This window comes from Meleagris gallopavo, chromosome 28 (genome assembly GCF_000146605.3).
Source record: "Meleagris gallopavo isolate NT-WF06-2002-E0010 breed Aviagen turkey brand Nicholas breeding stock chromosome 28, Turkey_5.1, whole genome shotgun sequence".
Classification (NCBI taxonomy): domain Eukaryota; kingdom Metazoa; phylum Chordata; class Aves; order Galliformes; family Phasianidae; genus Meleagris; species Meleagris gallopavo.
Window position 1 is genome coordinate 2,241,911 of NC_015038.2, and position 23,335 is coordinate 2,265,245.

At 51.7% G+C, this 23,335-nt stretch overlaps 1 protein-coding gene across 1 annotated transcript in view; it reads right to left on the minus strand.

Moving 5' to 3' along the window:
• Nucleotides 1-23,335, minus strand: part of PLXNA2 (plexin A2) — a 45,183-nt gene that overhangs the window by 11,301 nt on the left and 10,547 nt on the right. The window contains 14 exon segments of the mRNA XM_019623223.2: nt 1,858-2,126; nt 3,174-3,316; nt 4,403-4,637; nt 5,607-5,750; nt 6,336-6,575; nt 7,772-7,865; nt 8,902-9,069; nt 11,854-11,990; nt 14,194-14,311; nt 16,923-17,074; nt 20,177-20,212; nt 20,214-20,362; nt 20,700-20,796; nt 22,049-22,249. Coding sequence (XP_019478768.1) covers nt 1,858-2,126; nt 3,174-3,316; nt 4,403-4,637; nt 5,607-5,750; nt 6,336-6,575; nt 7,772-7,865; nt 8,902-9,069; nt 11,854-11,990; nt 14,194-14,311; nt 16,923-17,074; nt 20,177-20,212; nt 20,214-20,362; nt 20,700-20,796; nt 22,049-22,249 — 2,183 coding nt within the window.

A 23,335-nucleotide genomic window follows, 5' to 3' on the forward strand; every position in this document is an offset into this window, starting at 1 on the left:
TGACAATGGCAGGAAAATTGCAGCTTTATCCTCGGTCCCACCCAGCGTCCTCTCCCCACATTGTGCCCAAGATTATCTTTAATTTCAATACAATAGCTCCTAATGATAGCTTTTAATGCTGGCTCTGCAGGACCCTGTTTCTTTTCCTGGGACAGGGACGCTGTGCCTCCAGTGCTGCCCAGCAGCACGGCCCTGGTGCAGTATTGCAGCAGGTACAGCAAAGCTCTGTGGGTCCCATCCTGCTCCTGACCCGTTTTCCCTGCTCTTCCCTGACTGCTCTGCTGACTTGAATTAGGGACTGCATCTTAGTATGCATTTATACAGCACCCAGCGTGTTTGGGGATGCTGGCATTTAATGAAAAAAAAAAAAAAAGCCAACAGGGTTTGATCACAAAGTCAGACAGATCAAGTGCAAAAAAGGAGCCACAGATTTCAACAAACAAAAACTGACACCAGTCTGCAAAAAAGACCTGGGGTTACGTTATCTATCATCTCTTAGGATCACAACATCTGCCAGGAATTTGCGAAAATGTCTGCAGATCCCCAAAGAATTCCAGCCTGAATTGATTAACTGCCTAAAAACTCATCCTGCAAATTGACACGCGCACTGCTCGCCTGTTTAAATCACTTCCACTGCCCAATTAAGGAGGAGCACCAGCAGCACACTGCCGTGCCAGCCTGCCACGAGCCACAGAAAATGCAGAGGCAGTGACGTAGCCAAGAAAAGGATTAAAACACAGAGTGAAAATCATGCGTTTGGGACGAATACTGATTTAATAAACTACTTTGTTAATAGAATATTAGACTAATAATTGGCCAGGGTGCGGATTAGCACTACTAGCAAGCTACAGATCCAGCTGGGTGCTTTGTGGGATGGCTCTGGTGCCCAGTTCTGGCACTGGGAAGCAAGCAAAGCTAAACAAAAAGAGCCCAGAGAACCCCAAAATCAATATGTATTCTACTCATTTTCCCTGCTGTATCTGGGTCTCTCAGCTGCTGCCTGCTGTCTGTGCCAGGAACCAGAGCCGCCATTTGATTTAATGTCAACTTTTTTGCTGTCTCCCATGAGGGGTCACAGTGGAGGAAAGCGAGAGGGGAAAAACGAAGAAGAAAGAGAGGGAGAACTGAGCGCTGATTGGCAACGACTGCCACGAGAGAGCTCAATAAATAAAAGCACGCAGTGCCTTGCTTTGTGGCTGTTTGTTGACGATTAAGGAGCGGGGCGAGAAGACACAAATTAAAAGCAAATTTTTGCTTTCTGCATTCATTTGGTTTCCCTGTGCCAGGCGCGGGTTTAGGAGGAGAGTTTTAAGAGCTAACCCACAGTAAGTGAGCAGAGCCGTCCTGCTGCCAGCACAGTTCTCTCTCCCATCTGGGGATGGGCGGGAGGAGATGGGAGGGAACGACCCCCAGTGCCATCCCTGTCTTTCAGGAGCACCACAAAGAGCCACGAGGGATGGCTGAGGCAGAAGGTGCCTTCCCAGCGACGCACCAAACCACGGGGGAAATTAAGACGGCTTCCTTTCCCGAGATGAGTTATTGCCTCTGCAAACACAGCCAGTCTTAAAGCAATTTCCTGTCAAGTATATTCATGATGGTTGGAGCAATCCCTGCATTTTTCCTGGGGCTGTGAAATCGTCCCATTTCCCTTGGCTGCAAGGTGCCAGCGGGGCACTACGGGCAGCACTCAATGGGATGTGGGACGACACGAGCAGGGTGTGGATGAGTGGATGAGCATCCTGCCCTTCCCTGCTGGCTCCCCACGCATTGCCACCCCAACGGCTTCGTTTTCCCATCTGGTTTTTAACCATCACCACGAGAGCACCCAGCACACGGCAGCGCCAGCCCTCCCGCTACCTGCGCAGCAGCAGCTTGGGGTGGTTCTTGTTCTCCAGGTTCTTCTCGATGAGGTCGGACAGCAGCTGCTTCAGCACATCAGTGGCGTATTCCAGCCGGCCCTGCAGCCCCGTCATGATGAGCGAGGCCACGTTGCCGCGGTCGCGCATGGAGAAGCTGCGCTGCAGCTCCAGCGTGCGGATGAAGGTCAGCAGGAAGACTTTGTTGTTGATCAGCTGAGCGAAGAGCTTCAGGGCTTTCTCCACGCTCTGCTGCCCGTTCCCTTGGACCTGTGGCAGAGAGCAGCCATCAGGAGGGAAGAAGACTGGAAGGCACCACGTGCGCTGGAACCTTTGGTTTCAGACCTAGCTGATGGGACCCACAGCACTGCCCAGAAGTGATGAAGAGTGGGGTGATGACAAAGGGGTGATGCTGCTGTCCCACCCCATGGGACACCCACTGGGGCACTTCCCCACTGCCCTGGGTTACACTCTACAGCCAACAGCCCTACAAACAATGAGTAATTTTGCTTGTTCTCCACAAAAAGTGGCACTCTTAGAAGTGAATTAAATACCAGTTTTGATTATTGCTTTACTATGGGGCAAGTGTAAAAAATTGAGGCTTTCAGCCAATTCCAGACTCAAGTAATTCATTACAAATGGATGAGCAGCGTTAAGCCGCTCTTTACCAAACATCTTGGAGAATTATGTATTGGTTTTACTGATGTTACATAATCAAGCAACTGTGTAATTGGCAACACATTTATCACTTCTGCAGTTCTATTTTTCGTGCGGAAAAAAACAAATACGAAGCATTCATATTTATTTGCTAGAGCTTATATAGTGATGGCAGCAGCAACAGTGGGTGGGACTGGGAAACTCAGGGCATGGAGATGTGGGTCCAAAGGCAGCAAATGGTGGCCCCTTGGGAAGGAGCCAGATTTAGTGGTTGAGTACTGAAGAGCCCTTGCATGAGTGCACAGAGCAGTGGGACCTCAGTAAAGCCCTGAGAGGAACGAGGGCACTCACTGACAGCACAGCCAGAGGCAGCCCACACCTAGGCACTGTGCTTGCCCTCCTGTGGGCATGCCATGGAACAGCAGCAGGAGGATTCCTGGGCTGAGAAGCATCTAAAAGGACACCAGGAATTCATCCAGCATCATTTGCTGCTGGGCTAGAGCAATTCCCAAACCAGTATCCAAACTGGAGGAGAGGAACCAAGCAGTGCGTGATGAAGATATAATGCCAAGCTCTTGGCTACAATGAGCTCGGGGTTCATCCTGCTGGCCCCATGGTTCCTAACAGGGCTGGGGGAGGAGATCACTGCCCACCCGTTACCTCCAGCTCCCGCAGCACGGGGTGGTCCTCAATGCCAGGGAAGAGGACCCTCATGGCATACGTCCGGTAGTCGAGGTATGGGATGCCAGAACGGTCCAGGTCACTGGTTAACTCGTTGATGTCTGTCTGCAGCTCTGCAAAAGCTGTTTGGGGAGAACAGAAAAAGGAGAAATGCAATGCAACACTGGCTCAGAGAGCATGCAGCAGTGGGTGCAGAGCAGAGCCTTCACGGAGCTCATGCAGACCCTCACCCTTGCTGGGAGCGAGCACACTGCAGAGAACAGATGCCAGGAACAAAAGATGCTAATGAATTTGTATGCAGTTCACACCTGTGTCTGTGCACCTGAAACACTTTTAAAAAGGCTGCAGACAGAGATGAGGATCTCTTTTCAATAACCTGGTGCCTCCCTTATTCTCCTTTCTTCTCCTACCAACAGTTGCCAAAATAATCAAATCCGATGCAGATCAAATCCAAGCAGAAAGTGCCTGTGCAAGCTCAGGGAGGAATTTTTCTTCCTCCCAGAACAGAACTTCAATGTGGATGTCAGGGTGGTATTTGTGGCCCTGTGCTCATTCTACAAAGCGGAAACCTTTGGCTCAGGAAGGTCTCTGCCCCCCAGCCACGGTGTGCTCCTACCAAAGCGAATGGCATCTCCAGAACGTATCTCATCCTTTGTCTTTCAAGGTTTTAAAATCAGCTGAACTAATCCTAATCAGCTGTTGATTGGGACAGAGCTCACACTATAACATTTGCAGCTACTTTTTTTTATTTTGCTTTAACTTAAGCTCCTTTCCAGAACACACAGTTTCTCTGCAGCCTGACCCTTCCCCATTCTCCATCTCATTCTGTGCCTTTTCTGGAGCCCTAAAAAGCCATTAGAGAAGGGGACACATTGTGCAGTGCACCCTGGGGCTGCTGCAGCCCTCACCACACGACCGAGGCACGCTGCTTAAGCAGGATCAAGCTCTAATCCTATTCTCTACACATTAGGCAGGCAGAGCCCGTGTCTGCCACTTGCTCTCATTACTGTTTCCCTGTGGGAGCACGTGCCCTATTGCCAACGTTGGGCAATGGGGATGGCTCTGGTGGGGACCACTGGAATGGCTCCAGGGGGGATTAAAGCAGAGGTCCCAGCGCCCAAAGAGGAATCAGACCCCAGAGAGAAGCTGGAATGGCTGGATGGAGGAGGGAGGACCAGCGTCCAGGTATGGGGTGATGTGATACTGACCCTCTTTGCACTCCAGTGCCACCCGGGATTCCAGGTTGTCCATCTGCATCTGCAACCTCTTGAGGGTCAGGTCGTTCTCCCGGGACTTGCGCTTGTAGGCGATGAGCACGATGATGACGATGATGAGGAGCAGGCTGCCGCCGGCCGCGATGCTGACGATGGCTGGCAGGGTCAGCAGGCTGTCAGAGGTGATGCTCACCGAACCAGGGGAGAAGATGATGCCGCCGACACGCACCTGCAAAGCACCAGGGAGGTAAGCAGCAGCTTCTTTGGGCCTGCCCAAATCCAGGGCAGGCGCCACAGATGTTTTATACATTTCTGTGGTGGATACACAGCATGGCTGCGACTGCAGCAGCACCAATTGCCTCCAGAAACAAAGAGTTGCAGCACAGCGAGGCTTCAAGCCATGATAAATGTGCCAGCCCTTCACTATCTGGGCTTTGTTCGTATTATCTGATGGCTCCATTTGACTTTCAGTTTATAGCTTTCAACTCCCTTTTGTAACCCGTGAACGTTTGTGACCCAGTGACAATTTCCCTGACAAGAAACCAGAGCAAATGGAGAGAGGGGGGAAGAGAAGCAAGGGGGGGGGCTGCACACAGAGGCCAGGTTCTCTTGGATGTGCCCAGGCCACAGATGTGATAACTGAATAGTTTTTGGATGCTGAACTTAAAGAGAAATAAATCAGAATTGCAATCTCATCCGGGCTTTGCTCGAGCGCTTTTGCAGCTGAGTGCTCAGTCTGGGGAGAGCAGCAGTGCCCAAAACCAAAGCAAAGCATCCTGATGAGCAGGATGCTCCTGGCTCCTTCTGCCTCAGGGAAAGCCAAATCCTCCTGCTACCCACTTGGCAAAGCAGATCTGGCTACAAGGACTGCTAAAATCCCTTCCAGCTCTACAGGAGGGGAACGCAGCACACTACAGCTCATCTTACCAGGGAAAGGCTGGAACCTGGTGCTGAATGCCCTAAATATTTATTCTTTTTGGAAGGCTTTGACAGCCTTTGACTACCCAGTGGGCAGTGAGTCTCAAGGAGGCAATAAGAAGTTTCACCACGCTAATCCTCATCAATATTTTAAGCTTTCAATTAGACAGCCATAAAGATCTAAAATCCTGCAGTCTTTGGACGAGAAATTGCACTCAGCACTGAGCAGGTCAGGAAGGAGGAGGAGGAAGGGGCTCTGATGGCAGCGGTCGGTGCCTACCGTCACTTTGTGCTGCCCGCTGAGGGTCGGTGGCTCACACAGCAGCTGTGTTTCAGACACGGTGACGGTGCAGGGCGTCTCTCCAACCAGCACTGTGTAGTTGAGTTTGGCTCCTCCAGAAGCGGGTGGGCACAGGTTTTTGCCCTGGCAATAGAGGTGGAGAAGACTGTACAAGGATGCGGTGCGTTTCCCTGCTTTTCATTCCCACTCCCTGCTGGCACAAACGATGGGGCTCCTCTTAGTGTATCCTGGTATCCAAACAGGGACAGAACTCCTCCCCCACTCATTGTTTTCTGGGCCCCCTGAGTGGAAGCCTTGCATGCTTCTAGAGATTTCTGCATGGCCACTGCATAAAAAACCTTTAATGGCTTTACTGAGACTGACCGAGCACTGGAGCAGGATGCCCAGAGAGATGGCAGAGTCTCCATCTCTGGAGATACTCAAAACCCACCTGGATGTGATCCTGGGCAATGTGCTCTAAGGAACCTGCTTGAAGCAGAGGGGTTGGACTAAATGATCCCAAACGGTCCCTTCCAATCTCAACCATTCTGTGACACCACCACATGGTATGCATGTGGGTTTTCTCTCACTGAGCTCTGCTGGTGAGAGCCATAGAGTACACACAGGTATGAAGCACCAAAGCGCATTTGGCTCTGCTGGCTTTTGAGGAGCTTCCAACCCCATCCCAGCACCGATCCCATCCCATGGGATGAGCAGAGGTTCCCTTACCTTCAGGATGATGGGTGACCCAGGCTTCTGCTCCAGCATCCCAGTGGAGCTCAGGGGCTCAAAGGTGGGGTTGGGGTAGTAGATGAACTTTGTGTCGTTGTAGACCCGCAGGGACTGCACGTTGTTGAAGATGAAGCCAAACTCATCAGGTCTCTCGACGGCATCCATGGTGGGCCGGGGCTCGGGGGCCAGGGCAGGTGCAAGGCAGCTCAGTGCTGTGGCATTCAGCACCACACACACCTGTGGATGGGATTCTGAGTGGTGCTGGGGAACTGCCCCATGCTGGGGGGTTCCGACCTGCACAGCGATGCTCCTGGGCCCTAAGTACTGCCTGAAAGCTCTGGTAGATTCCAGCTCTGCTGGAGGTATTTAATCGGGGCTCAACACCTTACACCCATCGTTTGGGAAGATTTGCTTCCCGTGCAGCCAGCACAAAAGTGCTGGAGCAGAGACAGAGAGAGCTTCACAATGAGAATGTTTGAAGAAAGGTGGAGGACTGTACACCGAACCACTCGGTCTTTTTCTTTCTTTCCTTCCCAGCTGCACCCTTGCTGGCAGCACCAGCCTTTGAAACAGACCTATAATGAACACCTGGCCTCTGCTGCAAATTGGTGATTAGAGGCATCTCTCTGATGTTAGAGAGGGAGACGGGCCATCCCCTGACAGCATGGGGCTGGGCAGCATGGAGGTCACCTCCTGGGGGCTGCAGACACCCCCCGGCTCCCCCCAGCCCCGCAGCAGGAGCTGCTGGCTTACAGAGCAGCAAGGGGCCAGCCGTAAGTGGAAGATTTCACTCAATTTTGTGCCTTCAGAATTATTTTCGTAACACTGTAAGTGCTAACAGCAAAATGAGATGTTTTTAAAAAGAGCTCAGAATGAAAAGGTCTTTGGGGGGAAGGGAGAGAGGGGATGGGAAACTGCTGCTAACAGCCTTGCCCTTTCCAAGATAATGCAGGTTCAGAAAGATCACTGCATAGAAACAGTATTTTTCAGTTTTACTTGATCAAAATAATTTCCAAGTGTACTGGAGATGCAATTTGTTTTTGAAACGTACAAGAACATTGCTTTCCACAGCAGTTTATGAACGGTGGAACAAATGGTTTAAATAGAGGCCTTGGCTGGTGCTAGCTGGGATGGAGGCGTGAAAAATAACACCCAGCTTCCCCCAAACACCAGGAGCATCATGCGCAAGGAGGGGAAACAGTTGGGATGGTGGAGTCAGATCCCTTGGACTTTCCATCACCAAGCAGAGCTGAGCTAGGTGCAGGGAAAGGAAGGATGCTGAGGAGGAAGAGACACCATTTCTGTGTGTCGTGACTCCTGTCTCCACGTCTTGTTGCTAAGAGTGGGGCTAAGACCCCCAGGTAGCCTTTGCCAAGCAGAAAGCACTGGTTCCGGTGACAGTGTCAGATGGGACATTGCCCACAGCTACTCACATTGATGGACTCCCTGCCGTTGTGCTTGACACGGATGCGCGGTTCTTGGATGATGTCCAGGTTGGAGCCAGTGATGGTCAGAGGCGTGTGGCCGCTGCAGGGAACCAGAGAGCCCTCGTTAGTTGCCTGGTGAATGGGAAGCCAGTGTTTGACTACACGGATGCTCGTTGCTCTCTCAAAGACGTTGGCACCCCAGGGACTGCCAGCCCATCTCGAGTCGCAGGGCAGCGGTGCCCACGTGAGCCAGCTTTTCTCCTCACAGCTGTGCCCTCTCCCATGCAGCAGCCCTTCAAGGCAGCAGGACGAGAAACGGGACTAAAGAAACCAACTGAGCCGAGACTAAATGTGAAGAACAATAAATTAGTCACGGCGTTTAATGATTTACACAGCGGCGCTTCCAAGGCGCATGGCGGCGGGCGATGAATGGCGCGTGAGGAGGGAACTGCTGAGCAGCAAGCACACAAAGTGCCTTCCACTGGCACTTCCAAAGGCTGCTCCTTTCATGTGTCAATTGCAGCTGCACAGCCCAAATTCACCAAAACCTCCAGCACCTCCACAGCAGAGCTGTGCTGTTTGGTTGATGCTGTTGGTTTGCCATTCTGACACCCATCCAACCCAAAACGAGAAGTGAGCTTGAATGTGGGCTCAGAGCTGCTGAGAGGTACTTATTTCCTCATGGCCAACTTTAAGAAATGACTGGAATTTGAAATGAACCTGAGCACAGCCATTGCAGCTATACCAGGGGATGAGGACAGCCCAGGAATTTTTACATCGCATTCCCATGCAGCTCCCACCAGTTGATGTGGACAACTACTACGTTCTGATCAGCATCAGCTTTCCCATTTCTTCGTGGTTGCTGGTTTTATTTTATTCCACAGCCACGAAAAGCTTTAATGAGCGACTGTGCACTCCTTCAGCAGTTGGAAACCATCTCGGGGGTTTATTCGTGCTCCCAGAATCCAGGCATAAGCTGTAATTGTCATGGTAAATGACAACTACTTCAATAACTTCAGATCTGACTTTTGGTCAGTGCAAATGTTGCAGATGTTTGGCACTGAGAGATGCAGGACATGGGTGGTACATGTATTTCCAATGGCACAGGGCAGGTGAGTTCCCCTGAGCTGCATTACCTGGCGATGCTCCACTCAGGCTCAATGTTCTGCACTTTGGGGTCATCAATGTATTCAAACATCAGTGTCTGCTCAAGTTGAGCACGGTCAATGCTCACAGAGACGTGGACAGGCCCCAGGCCGTGTGCTGAGGATGCTGACAGGCACACAATCTCATTCATGGATCGCCTGCGTGGAAAAGAGCAGAGGGAGTGTCAGTGGGCAGAGAGCATCCCTGCCCCCATGGGGCCACCCCACAGCTCACACGAAGGCAGAACCATCACTGAGTCCTGTGCACCGAGATGCACAAAGTAGCCGAGCCCAGCAGGCTCAGGAGGGGGTCAGAGCTCCATGCAAGAAGAGGTCTTATCTGCCCACCAGGAGAGAGGCACACGTGTTTTGTGCCAAACTGCAGCCTCCCGCATCCCTCCCTGCACCCGCCGCCTTCTGTTGGGCGTGTGAAAACAGATGGCCGCTTTTTAAATGGGATGCAGCAGCTTGCTCCAAAGCCAAATTCTTTCCCTCCCCACCCCACTGCACGCATAGAGCCTCATGAGCTGCGGAACAGGCCCACGGAAGCCCCAGTTTGGGGAGCACCATGCTGCCAGCACTGCTTTGTTCCTGTTTGCCCACCAGCGCAGCATGACCCCTGCTTGGTGCTGCTGGGCACGGCAGGGCATCTGCTTCCCCCACAGTACAGGCTGGCTGCTGGAACACACAGCAGTTGGGCAGTGCAGTTGGCAGAGCTCCCCCATCCTGCTGCAGGGCTGGGGATTTGCACTGGGGACAGAGCTGCTGAGTTCCACAGCACCACAGGGTCACTGTGCAAAGCGGCAGAGCCATGTCCCCATGAGTCCAGTGCCCAAACTCAAGTCCCTGAGGGCAGGAAGGGCCATGCTGCTGCCACGGCTCATTTAGCTTTGGCTTCTCTTCTGCCAGCACAGGGGAGACGACAGGCAGCTCCTCAGTGTTACACTGCTGTTATGGCACTTCTATCAAAGCCTGGCACACCACCGTTCCATCATCACCAACTTCACCATGCCGCACACACCACTGAGGTGCCTGAGCAGCTGTGACACAGCTCAGCGTGTGCACTGACGTGCATCCAGCACAGCCCCGTGTCTCTGTAGTTACGCTGTGCTCCCTCTCCAGGGCCCTCCCAAATCCTCACCTTCCTTCAGGAGAACATCCACCCTCGGGTACCACAGTGCTGCACCATCTGCACACCCACCCAGTGTCACCAAGACAACAGAAAACTCCTAAAATATCCAAAACCGACCACGCTTGGCTGTTCCTATGGATGCTTTCCTGTGCCATCCCTGCTCCCTGCATCCCTTTGTCCCACTTTGCACAGTCACACCACGTCTCTGCCCCAGCTCTGCCTGCCCCACCGCTGCCAGCTCCCCGCCACTCGTTAATTAGCTCTGTGCTATTATTGTGTCGTCATGGTGAATCTACCCACTCCTCCGATCCGAGCTGGGAGAATGGGGGAAGCTGTAATTAGAGTGAATCTCATTAGAAACTGCTTCATCTAATCAGGCTCCCCCACACCCTCCAGTACAATTGAAGTTCATTGCCACAAAACAGTCCAAGCAAAACAAAGTGCACAGTGTGACCCCACGAGAAAGATGGTGTCATTTATACACTGCTGCTTGCTTTGTTTGAGTTTCTGCTTGCCTGGTGTAATTAGAACATACCAAGAATTCAGACCTGCTCCAGGTTTTGCAGGTCGGTATCTGCAGGTTGCCTGAACGCAATCATATATTTATGGAATTTTGTTACAAAGCCAATTCTGCTCGTGGCTGCTTCTGCTGGAGGTAAAGTGGTCACCTGTGTGCACTGAGGATGCAATCTGGCAGCTCTGCTCTGGACACAGGAAGAAATGCCAGTGGACTGGTTGCCAAATGTAGCACTTAGAGAGCCTGTCTGCAGCTGCAGAGCTCGGCAGATCTAACCCTTTCTGATCTCCATCTCCTTCATCTGGTGCCACAGCATAAGTGGGGAAGGCCAGGTCCTGGGTCCCATCCTGCTCCTCGCTACTTGGCAGGACTGAGCCAATACAATCCCATGGCTGCACCTTCACAGGTCCCTTATTCATGAATCTTGAGGTCTTCCAGATGAGAATTTCACCTCCAGGGGTCATTCCATTCCCAGATACCTCCTTGGCTCCTGCTGGCAAGCCGGAGCTGGGATTTAGAAGGCAGAATCCTTTCTCACATCACAGCGTTTCATGTAAGCTCCTGGTTTGCAAGGCGCAGAGAAAAAGCAAAGGGTCCTCTTGGCATTCTCAGTCCTGCAGCCCCATGCAGATCTCATCTGCTCAATGCAAGGAATGTCTTCATGGAGAGCAGTCTCCTCTGTCCTGCATATGAGTGCCTGCAGTGTGACGCTACGCTGGTGGCACTGGGGCACCTGGGGACACCCCACGTGGGGATGTGTGCGTGATGCACACAGACGTATACTGCTTGTATCTTTTTTAACTAAGCCCAAGAAAACCCATTAAACCCTGCAAATGTCAACTCTGCATTTACACTGCTGGGTAAAAAGCAAATTTGCCATGGGAATCCCAGAGGAGGCTCATGGCTGTGCACGTTCCACAGCAGGAGGCGGGTGAGGATCCTTCCTCTGCTGCGTAATTTCAGAGCCCTGCCTCACTGCAATGGTTTTGGAGAGGAGAGATATCCCCTTTGTGCTGGATATTAGGAAAAAAATCTCTTCTCTGAAGGAGCTCTGATGCACTGGCACAGGCTGCCCAGGGATGTGGTGGGGTCGTGGTCCCTGGAGGTGCTCATGAAACAAGTAGATGTGGCACTTGGGGACATGGTTAGAGGGCATGGCGGGGACAGCCTGACTTAATGGTAGTGGTATTTGGACTTGATGATCTTAGAAATCTTTTCCAGCCTTCACGCCTACGATTTCTGAGGTGCCTGTGTGCTCAGCCCCACAACCCACAGCCCCCAGCCCAGCCCTTACCCCTGGAAGGCGCAGCTCTGGTTGCCCAGGAGCACGGAGACGTGGCTGCCAGCACCCAGGTGATGCCCTGTGATGGTCACCAGTGTCCCGCCTGACTCAGGGCCACGGCTGGGGCTCAGGAAGCTCACAGTTGGTGTCTGCAGAAAAAAGGACAGCTCAGCATCCCCGCACCGGCAGCATCCCACCCTCTGCTTTTAAAATGGAAAAGCAAAATGGAGCTGCATCATGGCCACCTGATACAGCTGCTGCTGAAATGCTGGATCCTGCTGTGAGTGAATCACATCCCTACAATGTAATTGCAAGTTTAGCCTGGGCAAAATTACGTACTTACCTTCACCTCTGTTCTTAGAGAAATAAAGCTGTTTGCTCTGTGGTTTCAAAAATGAAATACAGCACAAATACAGCACAACGGATGTCTGAACACAAATGGTTAAGGTTTGCTACATTATAGAAGCAGGGTATGGTCATGGGAAACAGCACATTACAGCAGTGCCAGCAGCTCCAGCTCCACGGAACCATCAGTGGTGGTGATGTGGGGACAAAGCTCACACCTGGTGATGAAGGGAGAACATCTCAGCCTGTGTCTGCATCCCACTCAACACTTATCCATGGTACTACTGCAGCAGTGCCACCTTGCCATCCTGCCCTGCACTCGTGACCCCAGCTCCTCATTGCTGTGCTCACCTGAACTGCACAGAGCCCACCCTGCTGTGGACAACTTCTCCAGGTGGTTCTTCTTCTAAACAAGGGAAAGGCAGAAGAGCTGAGTACGCACACTGAGAACCTGCAGCAACTTCAAGGCTGGGGCAAGGCCAGCACTGCAGGAAGGGCTGAAAGCTAAGTCAGAATCTTCCATCTTCAGCTCATGGTTTGGTGATAATTATGACAGATTTATGGAGCTGAAGTAACTCCAAGGTCCCACTTCCCTGGGTACAATGGGTGTAATTATGGTGACAGCTGAGCTCCCGCCTGGTTGCAGCATCAGATGAGCTCACCAAGGCATGAACCCTCTCAGGGTCAGAACACAGCTCTGCTTTAAGGTACCAATCAATTTTACTACAGACTTTAATGGCATAAACCAGCTGTAATGGAATTTGTGGCGGTGCCAGCAAGAAAAAATAGAGGCCAAGTAACAGAAGGAAATGATGTCCGCAAAGTTTTAGATACCTGAGGAAAAAAAAATTATAATCAGGGTGCTGAAAGTCAGAACCACCATGCAAGGGATGGTAATTTCAACGCATCCCTATCGTGTTTGGGCTGTAGCAGCTCCTGGCACCCCGGTGTTTTGCACCCCTGGGGAAATGCAAACCCATAGGATGGTGGGGCTGCCCTGATTTCCCTCTCCACTGGGTTACAGATTGTGGTCAATCAGTTTGTGCTGGAATTGCACTGCATGCATAGATTCCACTCAGCACAAAATCAATGTGGTGGGATGAAGTGCCCTATTTAGACAAAACTAGAGATAGGAGGAACCCCAGCTGTAGCTTTAGGTTTATGAATCAAAAGGATGCTAATTAAATAACCCACTGACCAGCAGAGAACCCCAACCAAAGAACAGCTCTTCATGAGGCAGACAGAGGAAGCCTACATTGAGCTGGCATCCTTGAGGGGAGAAAAAATAAAATAAAATCGTTGAATATCTGGATGCTGAGTAACTCCTCCATCCCAAAAAAAAAGAATAAACCAATAGAACAAACTATTCCAGATCTGTTCAGGTTTCACAGGCAGGTGATTAAAAGGAGTTTCTAGCAGGACCTCAATACCTGAACCACAGAAAGATGGGCTCAGGCACTGGCTGTCCTCCCCTGTGTGTTTCTGTGCTTGTGCCAAAGTCCCATCAGCTCCTGCACCATATATACTTGTGTATCTGTACCACAAATGCAAACAAACAGCTTCAAAACCAGCAAGAAGCAACAGCAGAGATTTCTTCCCTATAACAACGCTCCTTCTTTACTCTTCCTTCCCCAGAACACAGGAAGATTTTGAGTCCTGACTGCAACCCCATGACAAGACCACACGTACAGGAGTCCTCGAGCACAGCTCAACACCACGCTCCGCAAAGCAGTCCTGCTCTGAGCACACAACCCACTTTGCTAGGAGGCAGCAATTCAAGGCATTATTCAGAGGCGCAAAGCTGGAAGCAAACGCCGTGCAAAGCCTGCTTTGAGGCTCCTACCTAAGCACTGCTTCTTCTGGAGGCCTGTGTGAGCTTTACACCTCGGGAGCACGGCTCGGTGATGGGCCGCTCATGCGATGCCACGGGGAAAGCACTGGAAAAGCGTGGGTTTGCCTCTGGTGCAACAGACACGTGCTCAGCCCCCCCCAGTGTAAGGAACTCACCACGAATGTGTAGTGCTGCACCGACTTGGCCGTGAACTCAGGCTTGCACTCTCCGATGCACAGAAGCACTGGGCCGGAGCTGATCCCAGGGAGCGCCTGCCCCATTTCACAGACGATCCTGGAAGCAGAAACGTTGCAGTGAGGGTTTGCCAGGGGCTGCTTGCACAGGGCTGGCTGCTTGCTGTGTTATTTTTTTTCCTTTCCCCTCTTTAACTCTGATATCTGCCTCTTTTGGAAGGAGTTAATTACTGAGTCTATTTTTACCCCACATAGTAATTTAAGGGAAAAAAAAAAAAAAAATCAAAATTAGACATAATTATTACAAGCTGTAAACTCCAGAGCAAAGCAGAGCACTAATGGCAATATATTAGCCAGTAGCAAAGTGAGTGCTAAGTCCTTAGAGTAACAGATGAGTTCATTAAGGGAACAGCTCACACTGCAGTCTCCCAGTTAATCAAAAACGCAGAAACCTGCTTGGGGATGAGAAAGACAGCGTGGTGCAGGCAGGGAGGGCTGCTGCACGATGCACCCACATGGATAACAGGGTCAGGGTAAAGCACTGACATGAGTCCTGTGTCCCTCTGTGTCCTGGGGGCATCCTGAGGGGTCACTGAGAGCCTGAGCAGGAGCTGCTGGGGTGCACTGTGATGGTTTAAAGCTGCAACCCACGGCTCCTGGCAACGGCAGCAGGTCTGCTGGAGATGCAGGGAGAGGTTTGCAAAGGGCTGGCAGGGCTCTTCTGCTACACTTGGAGGGATTGCTGCTTGCTCCCATGGAAAAAGGTCATGAGCATCCTGGAGAGGAGCCTGAGGGCTCCTGCTACATCGCGCAGGAGCAGCAGCACAGGCAAGGAAATGCTTGATGATGTTCAGCCTCAGGAGCCAGAGAAAAAAGCCAAATTCCCCTCCCTCACTGCAGCTGAAGGTGCTTTTGCAAAGCAGGAGGGGAAATGCTTGCTTTTCCCCCGACCACATGAGAATGCATGAAAGGCTCCGATCTGCGAAGCCAGAATTTCAGCAGCACTAAATTCACTACAGGTAAAAGAAAATAAAGAGACGAAAGAACCTGCAGACTGCATGCACAGGTGCTGCCAGGAGGCCCAACAAAATACACACATGCTAATAATGAGCTCTTACGTGCACCTCATTGCTGCACATCAAAATGGGTTGCCTAGAGAGATGCTGTCTTTAGAGAACACAAAGAGAAGCGCCTCTGCTGCGTGCCTCAGTGTGCCACGTGCTCCTCACTCTGCCTTTATCCAGCCACGGCCTTGGCACATCTCTCCCTTCCACTGCTGCTTTGTTGCTTGGCCTGCTGTAGGGTCAGGGCTGCAGGCTGGGATGATCCCAGCAATCCGTGCTCCTGCAGCAGGCATGCAAAAAGCCACGCCGAGGATGCACCCACCAAGTGCCACCCATGGGAGGAAACACCCAATTCTTGATGCTTCCCAGTGAAGCAGCACCCACAGGCACAGCACGCATTCCCCACACAGCACCAGACAGGAAGGAAGCAGTAGGGGGTGGAGTGACCCCGGTGCACCTGATCCTGATTCCCAATCAAAGCCAAATCCCCAGCAGGTACCTTGTTACAAAATGATGCATTCGGCACCGCTGTAGGGTGCTGATTGCTGGGCTAAGTGGCCCTTTCACCAACATTAACCTAATTGCTGGCTGATAGATTGCGTGGCTGGAGCATATGGTGAGTCATTACAGTCTTGGAATTCAGTCTGCCCACAGAAGCCTTAAGAGGGTCCTTTTATCTGTATTCATCTTTAAAAGGCAGCTCTCATGCTAACGCTTGCTGTTATCTGCCCAGGGTAAATGTTTTAATGATGTTAACAAACTTTGAAAGCTCAAGAGCCATAATTAGAGTCATGATTATAAAATCAGGCCTTCGTACCATCAAAGGAGGACAGTTTTATCATATTCTGTCCTTTATCTGAAAAATAAAACGCAACAAAATTCCGCTCGGCGGAACAGCGCCAGCCACGGGCACTGACTGCTCTGCACACGCCTGGAGCTGAGCAGGCACTGATGGTGCTGAGCAGCTCTGCAGTGCCCTTCATGCAGCGATGGCAATGCTGATGGATCAGAGAAGGGAGATCCGTGGTACAGGCAGGGAGCAACAATGAGCAAAACTCCACTGCAAACACATCCTGGTGATGGGGTGGTTCCGCGAGCCAGGGATCAGACTGGGACTCACCAAATGGATAGCAATGCCACAGGATGGTGGTTTCCGGCTGCTCCCAGGGCACATCCATGCTGCTGTGAGCACCCCTGGCACACCCTGCACCATCCTGCTCCCAGCAGTGACATCAGCGCTTCCCCAGCAGCATTGGTGTCACTGTGGGAGGTTTATTTGCCCGTCCTCTGTTACAAGCCTATTTTCTAATTTTTGGTTGACATTTTTCTTAGTGAAATAAATGAATGGGCTCCAACAAAGGGCTGCTCAGATGAGGTGGCTGTCAGCGCCTCACGCCTAACAAATGGCAGCACACAGCCTGCAGTGCCAGCTGCATCTCAAACACAAGGGGAGCGGAGGGGGCAGAGCCTCAGAAGGAAAGTTGCTTAGCAAAGCAGCGCAGAAGGAAACAAAACACTCTGTGAAAGCTTACAGGGATGCTTAACCCATCCCAGAAAGCACCCAGCACCTCAGCCAACCCTGTTCCTGCACTGCTGTGGGGCTGGGAGGTGGTGGAGGTGTTGTGTCCATAAGTTGAGGTCACTCACTGTTCGGCGATGATGTACTGCTCCGGGAGAGGAGCACACGGCACTCCTGCCACCTGCACACCACGAGCAATCTCTGAGAAGTCCAGACCCAGGTTGATGCCACGGATGGTCACTCTGGTGCCTCCTTCTGGGGGCCCCGACACCGTCAGGATCTAAAGGGAAGCACAACAGGGGTCAGGCTGCTTTCTGCAGAGCCCCCCAGGTTGGAGGCGGATCCCACCCTGCAAGCTGCCCAATGGCACTGTGCTCCCTGCCTGCTGCATGCACTGCTGAGAAGTCAACGAAGCTGGAGCCCACACGTGTTGTCCTCAGAGAGACACGGAGGGACAATGCCACCTCTGGGGAGAAGAAGGATCACAGAACTGTGTGAACCTTTCACAGTCATCCAGTCTAACTCCATGTTTTATGGAGCTGTAGAAGCCTTTCTTCTTCTCTGCACCCCTTGCCAAGTCCAGTTCCATTTGGGCCTCGACTTTCCTGATCCTGTTCCTACACAGCCCACCAACATCCCTATTCTCCTCCCAGGGCACCTGTCCTTGCTTCCACTGCCCGTACATTTTCTTCTTGCTGTCCAGGCTGGCCATCAGGTCCCAGTTCTGTGTGAAGCAGAAGCTGGCTGCTTTTCACATACTACATAAGGCAGCAAATAACCTTCCAGCAGTTGCCTGCTGCTCTGGAGAACTTTGTTACCTTCTGCCTTGGCTGCTCTCTGAATGCTGATAGCACATTTATCAGTAAGCTGGCACCTCAAGTGGCTCAAAATGCTGAAGGGTGAGGGGTGTGCTCTAAAGCTGCCTGTTTATAGCCTGCCTGAGCCTCAGCCAGCTCTGCTCCTACAGCCTTTCATCAAGGACAATGCTCTCTTCCATGAGCAGTATAAATTACAACAACACATAGGCTCAAGTTTGGGACCCAAGACTCTTAAACAACTCTTAAACTGAATCTGCCACCGCTCTCGGGTGAGCTACTAATCTTCCCAATGCTACAGCTGGTATTAATAAACAACATAATCTATAATAATGCACTTCAATTCACTTAATGGATAAATCTTAATTCTGCGCGTTGGTTCCATCCTCGCTTTTGGCACAAGATTTCAGCTCCCCAGGACCTTTCCCTGGTGCTTCTGCCCGGCTGCTTTACCTGCACCTTCCCCAGAGCTTCCATTTCTGCTTCCCTCTTCCCCAACCAAGGCTTCCAGCCCACCCCCATGTGCTGCTGTGTGCTGTAACCCACACCACGCGGGGAGCCTTGTAGCACTTAGCTCTGCGTGCCCACAAGGCATGCTACAAACCAAGCTGCAGCGCATTACGCCGAGTCCTGAAGGCTGCACCGCTAATGCTCCCATCACCAGGGATCACCTGAGCCTGGTGGTTCACATACTTGACAGTTACAACTGTCCTTTGCAGCTCCAGATTACGTTAAGATGTGTTTTGTTGTAGCACTGCTCATTGGCTCCTCGGTCCCTTCCCATCTCCAACAAACAGCCACAGCTCGCCATTCCCCAGCCGGAGCACAGCCAACGGCCTCACCAAACAATGAGGGGTTGATGCTGTATTTTGAAAACGTCCTGACCTGGAAAATCCCCAATATGGAGCTCCGCTCGACCTAGATTTTAGTGGTCGCTAATTGAACAGTTTTGAAGTAACTGTGCCATAAAGCAGCCCCAGGGTTAGAACAGATGCATTCAATTAATTGCAGCTGGAGAGATTCAGTCAAAATCTCAGAAAGAGGAGAAGCCTTCAAGGTCCATCGTGGGGCACCCGGGGGTGCTGTGCAGGATGGGGGGCACTGGGAGGAAGAGCACCCAGCCAACAACACTGAGCTGCTCGCTTCCACCTGCCCTCATGACGTGGTAGCTCAGCATCATTGTGGCCCGTTGGGATGTTGCAGTGCAGCAGCTCCCCTCACCTTGCAGAGCGTGCTGCTATAACACAGGGTGCAGACTCTCAGCCCCACCTCCTGCACAAGCTGACATACGGTGGCGATGGGTTGATGGTTGGACTAAATGATCTCAGTGGTTTTTTCCAACCTTAATGATTCTATAACACAAGGTTTAGGCACAACGAGCATGAGAAAGCGAGACTCAGACCAGTGCTGTCCTTCCACAGCCTGCACCACTCTTGCTCTACAGTGAGCATCTGTTTGGGTGCACAGAGAAAGCCCCCTACCCCCTCCCCAGCCACAGTCACCTTCATTCTTTGTCCTTTCCCCACTGCTCCAAGCAGCCCCATCCCAGCTGATGAGCCCAGCAGGAGCCAGCACACGAGCACTGTCATCACTGCATGATCCCTCCTCCTCTCTGCCTTGGCTGATGGCACATTCAGAACCTAATTGTTATCTCCGCAGAGCAACTCCATTATTCAGGCTGACACTGCCCCCCCTTCAGCTGTTTGTTGCACTGATGTTATATTAATGAGGCCTTCAAATAAGTGAATAGGAGATCAGAGTGCCGCTTGTTCGCAAGAAAACTGACTTTTATTTATTTATTGCCAGGACCAGAGACCGGGTGGAAGTTTTGTACTGTTAGAGGGCCTCATTCAGTGCAAAACAAGGACTGAGTACATCCCATACACTTTTGTGCTGGGCTTTTGGTCCAGAGCCCAAGAGCAGTGAATGCTTCAAGTGGCACCTGGGGAACACCAAAACCTCAGGTGACATCTACAGAACCTAAGGCTGCAACAGTCCCACGATTTCCAAGAGCATCACAAACACTTTTCTGGGCAAAGGGGAAAGAGAGAGGAGCTGACCTCTGTGTCCAGAGGGTTTGGGATTAGGAATATCGACCTTGCAGTGTTTCTCTTGGGCCTCTGTCATTCTCCTTAGACCTGGCTGCTCAAGGGTTTGGGGGAGTTAATTAAGCAGGAAGGCAAAATATTTCATTCCCTCCTGACAGCAGTGTCACTCCTAGCAGCAGCGCTAACAGCCCACGAGCAGCTTTGCTGTAGAAATGCTCCTGGGAGATGCTTTGCATCCCTCAGTGGTCTGAAAGTGAACATCAGACATGTCAGCTGCAGCCTAATTAGCTCTCTGGTTTAATCAGCATTCCTGTGCCAGCCCGTGGTGGTCACCCCAATGCCAGCAGCACGGCAGGGAGCGACAGCCACGCAATGGAGCTGTGCACCACACCCTGCTCGGCTGCAATGCATTCACAGTGCTCAGCACTGGGACATTGAACCCTTCACCCTTCAGATAGGAGATGGAGACAGCCCTGAGCCCACCCCACCCCAGCGGGATGCACAGCTGAGTGCTCTTACCTCAGTGATGCGTGGGTTGGAGCATTTTGACGTTCCTGCTGGACCAGTCGAGCCAGGGTTGGGGGCTGCAGTGGGGCCGTAGGGTGCACCTGCCCTCCCCGCTGCACCACCCACACTCAAATTTGGGGTCAGCCTTCAGGCAGAGCCCGCAGCTCTCACGCTGTGCTGCGCACTTGTAAAGGTGCACTGTGGGGAGAGAGCAGAGAGCACAGTACTGAGTGGTGCTCCCAACCCTCCGCAAACACTGAGGTCACCCCAAGGAACTGAATTAAGGAGCAGCTCCCTGAAAGCACCCACATCCCCAGGTAGCCTGGTCTGGGTCCCATGAGTGCTCCCAGAGCATGAGGTCCTGGACAGAGTTTCCCAACAGCTGTAGTTAGAAGCACTGAACGTTTTCTAGAAGTCATTCTTTCCATAGATTGCTTTTACAGCTTTCATTACAGGGCTTTCAGTGGTTTTCCCATTGCCACGGTATGGAGCTGCTCCCACCCTCACTGCCCGCAGCCCCCACAGCCCACATTACCTTTCACATCCTCCGGGTTGTCAATGACAAAGTTCCCATTCCACACCACAGCAAAGTCCACTGCTAAGTTGCTGATGTCCATCCCATCGTAGAGATACTGGAGAAGAAGAGGGAGAAAGAAACGCTTAGGAGCATGCATCAGAGACACTGCCAGGAAAGGAGGGTTTTTTAAGAAGCAGCAATCACTCTCTGCATCACGTGCTGGTGGCTGATCCACCACCATTTCCACATTCCTGCTCCAGGGTCTTGCTTTGCCTCCCTCCTCCTCACTGTCTGCAGATAATTAAATCAGACCTAGTCCCTGGGAGACGTAATGGATTAATTACTCCCCTTGCAGCAGCTGCTCCTGTTGCTCAGCCCCAGCTCATCAATACGGCCCCTCCAGTTCATCAAGAGCCACTAAAAAGACTTAAAAAGCCACTGCCATTGAGGCAGACTACTCCATGTAGTGCTGTCTCTCTTTAACTCATGCTTGGTTCCAGGGGTTTACCTTGCTGGGTTTCACTGAGTTGCTATAAAACCACATCCTCTGCTCAGCTGATGGAGCTGTTCGTGCAGAATTGCCCTTAAACTCTCTACCTACCACTTCCCATCAGCCTAACAGGAGGAAAAAGCGCTCCCTTAATGTTTATAAATCGCTCTGGATAGGAAAAGTGCTACATGGTATTAATACATTTATTAGCCACCAAGCTGCAAGGCCCAAAGACAGCCAGTGATGTATAAATACCCAGCACAACTTTAAAAAATTCAAAACTTGATTAACAATTTAAGACCGTCTGCACTGAATATTAAAGCACGCCCAAAAGTTCCCTGTGCTGATGGCCAAACTCAACCGTGGGCACCCTGCAACCCCTCTGAAGAGCCCCTGCCATCTGCTGAGCCCCATCCCACGCAGGGCAGAGCTGCCTTTCCCACCTGCTTCTTAGCAGCACCCCCAGGTGATTCACAGAATCATAAAATATAGAATGGTTTGAGTTGGAAGGGATCTTTAAAGGCCATCTGGTCCCATTGCCCTGCACTGAACAGGAGCAGCCACAGCTCCACCAGATGCTCAGGTGCTCAAAGGTCTGCAGGGACGGAACCCCACCATCCCTCTGGCCAACACCTCACTGCCATTATTTACTTACATCCAATCTAAATCTCCCCTCTTTAAGTCTGAATCCATTCCCCATTGGTCCTATCACCCCGCTACCGAGTCTGTCCTGTTCCTCACACCCCCCTTCAGGCACTGAATCCTCCCCCCCACAACCAAACCCACCTCCTCCTCAGCAGCAGCCCACTCTGGGCACTGCAGTGTGCCACACACAGGAGGTCAGTGCAGCTAAAACAGGAGGCAGCTTTGTGCTCACCGAGCTGTTCTGGCACTGCACGCTGGAGCTGTTGAAGCGCAGCGCGGGCACGCGGTGGATGACGCCCTGGATGCTCAGCACACATTCATAGCCACGTTGGCCAGATTGAGGCTGTGGAAGATTCCGGGCCTTCAGAGTGATGGGTTTCACTTCTCCAACCGGGATCAGGATCTCCTCCGTGGGGAAGAGCTGGGGGCAATCCTGGAAGTGGCAGAAGAGACGTCGGTTTGTGGTGTGCAGGGATACAGAGGAGCTCCAGGACGGTGCTGAGCCTTGGGATGAACACAGTGCCACGAAACTGGAAGCGGTCCTTTATATTCTCCATTGAAAACCACGTGGGAATGTTTCAAACATCAGTGAGATTGCAATGAGGGAGAGAAGAACTGGAATTGTGTGTACTGAAAGCGTGGCAGTGGGTGGTCGTGGGCTCTTATAACTAAGCACAGTAATTAAAGCATTAAGTAGAGAAGCGTGATTTGTTTCCACTTCTGCCACTATCTGGCCAAAATAATGCAACTGTAAATCAGCAGCCACTTTTAACGTTAGTGCTGCTGTTAATATTGCTATTTCTGTTACATTTGCTATTGCAGGAGCTTGAGACTTCACAGAATCACAGAATGGTTGGGTTGGAAGGGACCTCAAGGATCATGAAGCTCCAACCCCCTGCCACAGGCAGGGCCACCAACCTCCCCATTTCATAGCAGCTCAGGCTGCCCAGGGCCCCATCCAACCTGGCCTTGAACACCTCCAGGGGTGAACGGGGCACCCACAGCCTCTCTGGGCAGCTGTTCCAGCACCTCACTGCTCTCATAGTAAAGAATTTCCCCCTGATGTCCAACCTAAATCTTCCCTCCCTCAACTTAAACCCATTTCCCCTCATCCTGCAGTTATCAACCCTTTCAAAGAGTTGATTACCCTCTCCTCTGTAGGCTCCCTTTAGGTACTGAAAGGCTGCAAGGAGGTCACCCCGCAGCCTTAGACTTCATTGCTGAAGATGCTCCAAGCAAAGAAAGGGAATCCCCCTGCAAACAATGCTGCATGTAGAGCAGCACCCAAGCATGAGATGGATGGGGCTGTACACAGCAATCTGTGATGAGCCACAATAAGGGCTGCTGGTGCCTGGTAAATGCATGACATTTCTCCCATAATATCTCAACATCCTAAAGATGATCTCCTCCTCGTGCCACACTGTGAGATGCATGCAGGGTTTGCTCGATTTCTGTCCCAGGGATTGCAACATGCAGAGACAAAGGCTCTGACCATCAGAAGCATTTACATCCCATTTAG